General features: G+C 50.7%; 1 protein-coding gene across 1 annotated transcript in view; it reads right to left on the bottom strand.

Annotated features, from left to right (window-relative positions):
• Window positions 1–3,252, bottom strand: part of Evx2 (even-skipped homeobox 2) — a 3,612-nt gene extending 360 nt beyond the window's left edge. The window contains exons 1-3 of the mRNA XM_013027483.1: window positions 2,826–3,252; window positions 1,685–1,965; window positions 3–372 (exon numbers count right to left, since the gene is read on the bottom strand). Of these exons, the coding sequence (XP_012882937.1) occupies window positions 3–372; window positions 1,685–1,965; window positions 2,826–3,252 (1,078 nt within the window). The remainder of the gene's footprint in view (window positions 1–2; window positions 373–1,684; window positions 1,966–2,825) is intronic.
• Window positions 3,253–11,095: the final 7,843 nt, after the last annotated feature.

Raw genomic sequence — 11,095 nt, forward strand, 5'->3', positions numbered from 1 at the left:
AGCCGCACTGTTGAGCCCCGCAGCGGCTGCGGGCGCCTGGTAGAGACCCGGGTGGCGGAAGCTGCATAGCAGCTCGGGCCGCGAGTACGGGTGGGAGAGCGCGCGGAAGGTGTCCAGCGGACGGATGGACGTGGCGAAAGGCGACGAGGCTGCGGCCGCTGCTCCCGAGGCGGCGGCGGCGGCGGCGGCCGCCGTGACACCCACGTGCGGGTAGTAGTGCAGCGGCACGTGCGAGTGGAAAGGGTAGGGCAGGCTTCCGGTGGCGGCCGCGTGCGTCATCATGTAGGTGTAGAAACTGGGGTCGGCTGGGTGCGGCCACGACATGGCCAGGCGCTGTCGCTTGTCCTTCATGCGCCGGTTCTGGAACCAAACCTGCGGGAACAGTCGCAACACGACCTGGGGTTAGGATGCGACCTGCGTTTCCCAGTCTCCACCCAGAGCCTCCCGGACCCTCCCCAGCCTCTGAAAGTCCTGGCCTACTCCTCTAGCCCTGAGCTTAGACCTGAATCCCTTGTGCGCTGCCAGCTGGGACGAGGCGTGGGCTGCTTTGGTCACTCAGTCCTCTGCGAAAACGTTTCTCCGGGACTGCGACTCCCGGGGCTTTTGCTCTGTTCTGGCTGCGTTTCCTTCGTCCTAGCCCAACCAACCTTTCATCTCCCTCCCGCCACCCACTGGTGCCCAATCTTGCTGAGCACCACTCTCTCAATCCCAGGATTTGCTCGGGGATTCTGCCCAGCCTTTGGAGAGAAGCTGTCTCTAGCTTTTCTAAGAGGCCACAGAACGAGGTCTTGAGCCTTCCAAGCTGCTACGACCCGCCCCTAGGGGCACGGGTCCGATTAGGGTATTGAAGGGATAATTTTGTTGAAATCATTTGTCTTAAATGAGTTGTGAGAGTAATTTCCCCCATAAACTGGAAGGAGACGTCTATGTCCCATCTAACATAGAACCTAATAATGACATTCATCAGAACCCTAAATCTTAAAAGAGAGAGACTAATCAAACTGAAAGGACCCCCCCTCCATCCTCCTATGAAAAGCTCCTCTTTTTCTAGAGTGTCGAATGTTCTGTGAAAGGTTCACCCAGTTGCCTTAACTCCTGATTATCTCTCTCCTGGACGTATAATCAAAAATTAATAACAGATATAGTCAATTTCGTTGCGTTTCCCCTCCACAAGAGGTTATCTTTCCCCCCAATGCCCAAGAGAAGAATGTTTAGGAAACTGCGCTTTCAATTCAATCGATTTTTAAAATGCAGAATCCCTTTCTTCACGTAGTAACGATTTATGTGGAAAAATAGATCCCAAGATCAAGAGCGAATAAAGTTTCATCTCGGGTTCGTGTCAGAAGAACAAAGACCGGCTGACTTTGCCGCCTAGGGGGCCGCGGGACCGTGGGCATGGAGGGCACCTGGGCGCACGTTGGGCAAAATCGAGCAGAGGCCAGGGCCAGTCTGCAGCGTGGGAGCCGCCATTCAGGAGACACTGGTTGGCGGCCAGGCCCGCCAACCGTTCGCATTCGGCGGCATGGGAGAAATGAAGCCGCCACCTCCTTTGGTGACTAACCCCCTCAGATTTGCAGGCCCTGAGTTAACTCGCACCACCCAGGAAAGAGAAGAGAGAAAAAAGACCCAATCAACCCCGCTGCCCCAGGGGAGGCCCGAGCTAGGCGCGCGCTGGGGTCGATACCTTGATGGTGGTTTCGGGCAGGTTGAGGGCAGCGGCCAGCTCGCACCGGCGGGGCCGCGACACATAGTTCTCCCGGTAGAACTCCTTTTCCAGGCGCGCGATCTGCTCTCGGGTGAATGCGGTACGGTAGCGCCGCACCTGATCGGCGCCAGAGCCGGAACTGCCCAGCGCCGCACCCCCGCCGCCGCCGCCGCCGCCGCCACTGCCTCCGTGCAGGCTCCCCAGGCCCGAGCCCGACGCCGACGTCGTGGTGCCCGCGCCGGAGCCGCTATCTGCATAGCCTGGCAAACAAACAGCGCATGAGTCCCGGTTACCGGCCGGGAGCCCCTGGCTGGGGCCGCTCGCTGACGGCGGGGGGGAAAGTCGCGTCAGGACGGAAAGTCACTCCCGGAATTGATGGGGTCTGTCAGGGTTACAAATTGCTGCCGTTAATAGAATCAATAAAGTTTGGGGAGACCTCCAAAACCAAATAATAGGAACGGCGTTGGGAAGGTTCTTTAAAATATATATATATATTAATTAGCAATTTTCCACTCGCGAGGAGAATCGGCCGGGGAGGGGGAGTCACCTTGGGCTCCAGTGTGCCCCGGTCTAGAAACCGCCGGTTTTTGTATCGCCTCGGACTCTTCTCTGACAAGTCTTTGGGGTTTGACTTAAAATATTTCGAAGGTTCTCGAGACAGTAGCAGCTGAGCCCGGGACTGTTAGGAGGAGGGGAGGGGAGGAGGTCTACTTTTCAACTCTTTCTTAGGCGGGGGAACAGCGCCTGGGGTGAAGCTACCTCCTACTTCCCCAAAAGAATGCCCCCCGCCACCCAGCCCTGGGGGCTCGGAGGCTGCGGGGGTTCGAACCTCTGTCCCAGGCACCTCTGCCTGAGAGCGACTCCGCCGCTAGCTCCCGGGCAGTCCACCGGCCAGGGCCAGCGGGCCTGGAGCCCCAGGCTCCGCAGGCCTGTGCGGCTCTTGGCAGCTCCGGGCGCAGGGCAGGAAGGCACGGTCCCTAGCGTGCCCACCGGCCCAGCCTAAGCCAGACCGCTGCTGGCTGGGGGTGTGGTAGGGGGGGTCACACAGGGACACGAACCCCCGGGAAGGACTGGCGGGGGCCACGGAGGGACCAGGAGCGTCCGCGGGCTGCGCGATTACCTTTGCCATTGTTTTCCTTGAGCGGCGCGGCGCCGAGGCCGCCCGGGGAGCGCAGCGCGGAGCAGCCCACCTCCACGTCGCTGCTCATGTCGGCCTCGGCGGCCGCCTCGGAATAATGGCCCGGCTTCTTGCGGCTCTCGGTGGCAGAGGCGATTTCGGAGGAGACGGTGCTTTCGCTGCCCGGGTGCTGCAGGTTGAACAAAGTGTCGATTTCGAATTTGCCCTTGGCGGGGAGGTCTCCCAGAGCGCCGTGCAGGGGGGCGGACGGCAGGCGCGGACTGAGGCGAGCCGGGTGCTGCGAATTTTCCAGGGCCTCCAGCACAGCACTGCCAGCCGAGTCGGACAAACTGGAGAACCTCTTGCCGGCTGTGGGGCTGTGGAGCCCTCTCTCCATCAGAATCATCTCTTTTCTTATTCTTTCCATCATCTCAGCTTTCTAAAAAATGTCACAGGAGCCCGGCTGTCCCGTCCTAATGATGGGCTGCGCCTAGGGCTAATTCTCATTCAGCCCCAGCAAGCGCCTCTAAGTATTATTATCTCTTTTGGAGGGAGGCGGAAAAATTGTGGGATGCTAGAGCGAGGGAATGACTGGTCAAAATGACCCATACATCCTTCCGAGCCCGAGATGTCATTCATCAAAAAGTAGCGCCCGCTCGTCATTAAGGTACGAATGACGCCGTTCGAATAATCATTTATTGTAACAGGTTTATAAGCAAATAAATACACGCTCCTGTCAGTGGGTAATGAAGGCGGCTTCAGAGCAGACAAATAGATCCAGGTAGGAGACGGGAAGAGACAAGAAGTGAGGAAGAAGGCTCTGGTCCTTTGCCCGCTCAGAGTCAGTTCTGCTCGCCCGGGGGTTTGGCCTCGGGGGTGAAATTGACAGTCTGATTAATAGAGCGCGCCGCGGCACATTTCCCCCTTCATTTAGGGGCATCATTACGCTCTCAGTTTGCTGGGTTGCCCCTTAGGTCCTAATCATGCAGCGCCTTCCTCATTTTTCCACGGACATAGATACGTGTTAAATAATAGATAATGCTTTGATTTTCCAGAGTAGATCCTTGGGAAGGCTTTTTTTTAAATATAAAAAAATTACAAGGTGGGGGCGTTAGGGGGAAGAACTAGGAGGAGGATGCAGGAATAGTTGCGTAAGAAGACCTTGCGCCCCATCCTGTCTGGATTACTTATCTTTCTGTTTTCAGAACCAAATATGTATTTTATTTAACAAATAGGACCATGAGTCCCCCCCCCTCTCTCTCTCTCTCTCTCTCTCTCTCTCTCTCTCTCTCCTCCACAGCCTGGATGAGAAAGAAAGAGAGAGAGATTTTGTAGAGTTTTGAAAACGCTTTCTTGCTACGTGGCTAGGGAGGTGCGTTGGGCCCCGTGCCTACAAATGGAAATCATTAGACCCTCTCCCTCATATTCCATCACAAGCTTTGCAGAGTGAGATCTGATCTCGAAGTCCCTGCTTTTCTGTTGTGTCGGTGGTTGCTTGTTTTTTTATAATCCTGCTGATAGATATATCTTTTCGCCTATGCATTTTCCCTGGGGAAAGTGAACAAACCTGGACGCTTTGATAGTGGGATTCGATAGCTAACTTTAAACTCAGATGCTATTTACACCGTTATAAGGGCCTCTTTCTATGTTGCCAGCTTTCCCCCTCCCTCCTCAAATGGAAGTATTTGAACAAAGTAACTGGATTTTGAGGTTTAAGTGGAGAGAGGGGAAGGGACTCAGCCTTCTTCCTCTACCATCCTGCCGTTCTTAACACCCCCCACCCCCAGCTCTACTTGCTCCTTTCGTTCCTCTCCGCTCCACCCTAGACCCTTACCTGTGGCCAGGCGTGTTCCAGACGCCGAGTCCCGTAGCAGAGAGCCGCCAACCAATCTTGCTGCTGCTCCTTGCGGCCTGAGGTTGGAGGATGAGCCTCTTGGCGATAACTTTGATAGTCATAATGACGCCGGTGGCAACCATTTTAACAGAGATCAATCTTCACTCCAGGCCGCTCTTCATCTCCTCCCGCGCTTGCGCCCCACCCTGCAGCCCCGATTCCCAAGCGTTGGGCTGTCCGTCCTGTAGCCCCTCAAGAGTGAGACTCCAGGACGAGAGAGGACAGGGACAGGACGCAGTGGCTCAGCTCCTGAGCTTCCGAAGCTGTCAGAAGACCCTTGGCAATCTGAGCGCTGAGCGCAGGTCCTGGATCCCCGCTGCGGCGACTCCGACCCCCTAACCTGGGCCCCCTTCTCCCCTCCCTCCGACACACCCAACACATCGGTGTGTCTTAGGGGCAAACTCTGGCTCTATTTGCCCATCTGTCTGTTGGCGCTTTCCTTTTAACCTTGGACCCGTTGGGGGCGCGTCAGGAATGTAAGGGGAGGCGAGGTGTGAAGTATATTTATATACATATATACACATATATAGTCAATGCCAAAAGTTTCTCTCCTGTTACCCTTGGAGCCAACTTATTTCAACCACACGAGCTTTGCTTAGAAGAAAGTCAACCCCACGTCTTTTAGGTAATAAACGGGGAGCTCAATGAGCACGCAGGAACTCCGGGGCGGCCGAGGCGGCTGGGAACGAAAAGTGGGCACCTGGACGAGAACTTGACCGGGCACCCACCTCTGCCCCGTGAACGCCGTGTGTGTTCCCCTTGCTCAGGCTTTTCCGGCCACTAGCCCCGTGGAAGCCCCACCTGCGCCAGCGCAGACGCCCAGCTCCACAAGTCCTGGCACTCACTGCCTCGGTGCCCCAGGAAGGGTCCCTTTACTTAGTCTCTGCTTGCTCTGGGACCTAAATGAGGTACTTTGGTCCAAGCTCATCTCCGGGAAGGGGGAGGGGGACCGGGGGCCAGGCCCTCGCTACGTGGAGGACGGCTGCAGACGCTGCCCGGGCGGATATCCGCGGATGCCTTTATTGCTGTCGTTTGGCGCCCCCGTCTGTTTTCCTCGCGGTTTCAGCGGCTGTGTGCCGCTTTGCAATCGGCCCGAGCGCTCGAGGTTGGGGCTGGAGACCACCTTCTTTTAGGAACGAGGCCCGATTCTCCCGCTTCTGAGACCCCGGCGCCTTTGATTCCAAAGGATATGCCAAATTCAACTTAAGTCGGTTAAAAGGGAAAAGGCCATTTCTCGGCGACCACTATCACCAGTGGTTGTCAAGACTGTTGTGCACCTTTTAAATAACACTAATGTTGCATTTCTAGTACGTTTGTTATGAAAAGTACATTCGAGACCCGCTCAGGGAAAAGTACTTGCAGTAAAAGACACCTAAATTTTTCGCTAAACTGCCTTCAGCTGACAATAATGTTTCATGGAGCAGAGTGAGCACTCTATTACAATACTTAATGTCCCTTTGTTTATTGTATTCCACTAACACTATTGAATAATTTTTATAACGCTCTTAGTATGCAACTGCAAGGACTTTTTCTATGTATTATCTCTTCTAAATCTCAGGGTAACTCTTAAAATCATATTATTCCCTTTTCAGGAACTTTTGATAGAGACATCCGGTGACTTGCTGGTGATTTAAATGCATCTCAATAATAGACAATAAACCAAGTTTGCATAGCATGTCTTATTTAAATTCAGGCTACTTCAAAAATCGAGCCTGTGTAGAAAAGAAGAATGAACACAGAGAGAAGATGAAGGTAGTAATAGTAATGTTTATTGATGAAATACAGAAACTTCTTACATCTTCCACGATGTAGTGGCCAAAGCTGGGACCTGGCTTTTTTAAGTCCTGGATAGATGCAGGCTTTCCTGTTGTCAAGGATTCCTTTGAGCCTTCTACACACTCGCAATGTACAAGACTCACTTAATAAAATGTGAATCCAACCCACACAGGCATGACTTGGAATCAATTTTGTAAGATGGGGGCGAGGGGTTGGGTGCTGGAAGGACTTACTCCATATGCATTGAAAAGCACTTTTTGCTAGAAAGGCAGAATGACATGAGCAACATCTGTTTGGTTTTTTTTGTTTTGTTTTGTTTTGTTTTGTTTTTTTGTTAGTCCTACAGACTAAATATTTGTTTCTTTTGCAGCAGAGGGTTCTGTGAGTTGAGGTGGTAAAGTCTTTTGAGACTACAGGCAGTAAAAATCAGTCTAGGTTGCCCAAGAGAAGGCACTCAGGTAAAAGCTCAAGCTGAGGTGTCTGGGGCTTGAATCTTTCTCCAAGAAGGGCCTTTGGCAGCCAGGCCACCAGCCTAGCAATGCACAGGGAGTTAAAATGATCTCTGGAGAGCTGGGCAGCCAGCAGGGAGTGGTGAGAAATCAAGACTTCCAAAGCCTAGGTTGCTAGCACGGTGCATGTTTCCTTTAGGCTAAGGGCCATCCCGGTGGCAGGAGGTTTATGAGGGAGGGTGAGGATTTGAAGAACCAGGCCAGAATTTATTCAGGCAACTCCATGCTCCAACCCTTCAGCTGGCAAGCTTCTAGCTCTCTGCCTCCTCTGGGTCTAGGTCTGGTTCTACTGTCTTTCCTTCTCCTTCTCCCTCTGCAATGTGGGGCCACAATGGGAACGGTTGTGGGTGAGGGGTTGGGTGGGCACTTTCTCTCTGGACCCTGGAAGTACTCAGGCACGCCGCCTGCCTGGAGCTTGTGAGCCCTCAGATGCGACGGGAGAACTTGCAGAGACATCTAGCGCCGGGCTTAGGGAATTGCGTGCCGCTGTGCAGGAAAGCTAAGCCGGACCACTGGCGCCCCTTCTCCTGCCTCTACATTCCTCATTCTTGCTTAGGTACTTTCCTAACCTTCATCCTTTTGCCTTGCTGGTTAATCATAATGTGTTGTTTTCCCATTGAGAACAAGATCTCTGATAAATGGTGACAAATAGACTTCTTTTTTTTTAACCCCCCAACAGTCTACATTTGAGCATTTACTGAGTTTAGGCTAACAATAGTTTTGCTGGAAAAGTGTGTTTCTATGACTACTCTGTGCCTTGAGTTGTCAAAGAAAACAGCAAATTGCAATCCTAACTGTTATTTTCCCAAAACAGCAAGAAGTTATTGGGTCTTCCAGCCCTGGCCACATTATCTCAAGCCTCTTTCCCAGACAGACCAGTGTTTCTCTGAAAGGGAACTTTCTTGCTGTTTAATTCCCTCTAAGACTGCAGGAGTTTTGTTCATCCCAAACAAGGGCCTGCTACCCTGTGGGAGGCAAATCTAGTCTCAGCAAATAATGTTTTATGTCTGGAGAGGTTCTTTGTTGTTGAGAATTGTTTTTATTTAATACGTAAATTTTGTTGTTAAACAAAACAGAGCACATCTCAAGACAGAAAGTGGCCAGATACATGGAGATTTCCATTGTCTGGCTATTGCTACCGTCTCTTTTCTACACTCCAGGTTGTGTTTGGGGGAGGTGATTGGTGGGTTTTTACTTGCTTGTGCTTTTGATAGATCCTGCCTGAGTGGAACAGGTTATTGGCTGGGGAGGGAAAATTAACTCCAAAGTTGGAAGGATGAACACTTAGGCACACTATCTATGTAGTTCCACTGCACTTAAGACTTCACTTTAGAATTAAGACTTTTATGCACTGAATCATTGGTTCTTACAGTTAACTAGGCAACTGCCCTGCACTTCCTATTGTGACATCAAGGCAAATGCTTTCAAAGGCATCCCCAGGACTGCACTCTGATAGGACTTTCTCATCTTGGTCTTAATAGTCACAGATCATGTAGTTGATTGAACTACTGCTAACTTGGCAAGCAGAGCAACTTCAATAAATCTAAATCACAGCCTGTATTCCCCCATTTCCCAACCCAGGACAGGAGCACAGTTTGAAAGATCATCTACACAGAATAAAAGAGGATATGATTTTAGAACTGTGCCAATTTGCAAAAAGGTGCTTGTGGAGCAACAGGAGGAAGAGGAGCTAGAGATGGGAGAGGAAAGTAAGGGCTTTGGGCAACAAGGGAGATCTTGAATTTGTAACGCAAATTGGGAAATGTGGTACAACATTTCAGTAAGATATGTTGTGGAGACATTAATCTTACAAAAGGTTTTTTTTTTCCATTTACCAAAGCTTACTTCTTTTTTTTCCATTTACCAAAGCTTACCTATGCAAGCGTAGGGCTCATTCTGTCCTGCCCAATAACCTAAGAAAATAATTGCTATTAGGTTTTAACCCCAAATCATTTAGGCACAAGATATACATGCTAAGGAAACCATTTCCACCTATTCAACAGAATTTAAAATACTTTCCTCACCTACCATCTTGTCAACTGTGGAACTTAGCACTTTGCCACAGCCTTTTCTGGGTGCTAAAATATAGGAGTTAAGTCTACCTGGAATCAGTCAGAACCCCATTTCTAGGAGTAATCCCCTTCTGCAGAGCTGGAACCTCAAAAGCTTGATCAAATCCACCTTATTCAAAACTTCCCTAATCTCTGAATACACTTTTGGATAGAGATAGAAACACCCAGTTCCTATAAGCCAAGTCCCCTGCCCCTGCATCTGTAAATGGGGACCTACAGAGGAGTCTCGACTCAAGCATTAATTGAACATTTCTTCCTATTCTGGCACAACTTCATTTATCACACAGAAAATAAAGCCCAAATTGAAAGACTGCCTGAAATCACAGAAATTGTCTAATCCTTCCTATCTTAATTTTTTCATTTGCAATATATAACTCTCCATTGACATGTAATTATAAAATGGAAAATGGAACTGAAGTCCAAGGGCACAAACCCACCAAAATATTTCGTTTTAAGAGACTGAAAGTTTGTGGGTTCCAGTTCAGTGTTAGCAATACCTCAGTAGATTTCTTGCAGTCATAGAAGAAAATTCTCTCCATACTTTTCTCTCTCTCAGAGAAAGAGAAACAAAGAAAAAGTAAAAGTATCTTAGGATACCACATGATTATTTGGGGTATCATTTGGTAGAGGGGACATAATCAATCCTGCAAAGTCAGAAACCCTGTGTATCACCAGTCCTTTACATGCAATCTAGCATCCAGTGGACCGGTTGCGTCTCCCAGTTGTCAAAATTATTCTCATCAGCAAATTTCTATTTCCTCAGCTCTGTAAAGCTTGAGACCCCTCTTGTTTTGCCCTTGGTTGCAGATATGCAAAGGACTTCAAAAATAAAAAAGTCAAATTATCTTGCTTTTCTTTTCCAGCATCTCTCTCATAACTTTCACCTTTATTTGAGCCTTTTATGGTTACTGTGTTTTGCATGTCAACACTCCCAACGCCGGCAGCCCACCCTACAATACCAGGCCCAGGGGTTGTTTTCTTCACCCTACTCAGGTTCTGTCTTGTGTCTGGAAGACAATCTGGCCTCACCAATCTAGGCTTAGGAGCCAATTTTCTTGAAGATAGTGAGAGTTGGTGTAACCGAACCACATCGGCCCATTTTGAGGGTTTCCAGACTCACTTCAATACCGTTGGCTCACCAACTCTAATAGTGCAAGACACACTCCTATATTTGCCATAGGGCTCACGAGTGTTCTATTAATTGCTAAGATTGGAGGGTGGTGGCCTGACACTCTGAGGAGTGCAGAATGTGACATGGAGGGACTGGGGCTGTCATCTGGAGGACTCTGGCAGCAGGACCAGTCCCACCAGGACAGCCTGGAATCCACCATACCCTCTTGAAGGCAGACCTAGTTGCTTCGGGCTGCTTCTTCCATGTACTACCACCCCCTACTTTGCTCGGGGAAAAGCACTGTTCTTCTCAATTCTCTGCAGTTTGGCAACTTGGAAAAGGAAGCAAAACAAAGGTCCTAAGGAAAGTGAAGTTTTCAATTAATTGGTGTGAGTAACGGGCGGGGGTGGGTGGTGGCTGTAAAATGCTAGAGGCGGGTAGGCTGTGGGTGAGGCACAGAGCTTCGCGGAGGGCAGCCGAGTGGCTTTTTCCTCTCTCGTTCTTGGCCGGGGTCTTTTCTGCCGGCCGTACCGCGGGGGAGACGGGGCCGGACTGTGCTGGGACCAGCTCTGGAGGTGACTTGGAGGCTGGCTTGCGAGAACCAGCGCGAAGCAGGGAACCATGCACTTTCTCACCGGTGGCGATCGCCAGGCTCGCCGTGCCGAGGTGGGTCTTCGCTGGACTTACTGGCAAGTCTTTGCCGCTGCCAGGACGGCGCTTTGTAGGCATGTTCTGGGCGGTATATGTGGGGAGGGAGATGGTCTACTAGACTCATCTTAGGGGTGTCAAATGCCTTTGCCCGGTCACAACGTTTTAAATAGGGAAACTTAGCTCCCTCGAACTTGGGACCGAGGTTCGGTTAAGGGACGGTGAAGTAATGGGAGTTTTCAACATGAGTCTACTTTTACGCC

Source organism: Dipodomys ordii, unplaced genomic scaffold, assembly GCF_000151885.1.
Source record: "Dipodomys ordii isolate 6190 unplaced genomic scaffold, Dord_2.0 Scaffold5, whole genome shotgun sequence".
Taxonomy (NCBI): Eukaryota; Metazoa; Chordata; class Mammalia; order Rodentia; family Heteromyidae; genus Dipodomys; species Dipodomys ordii.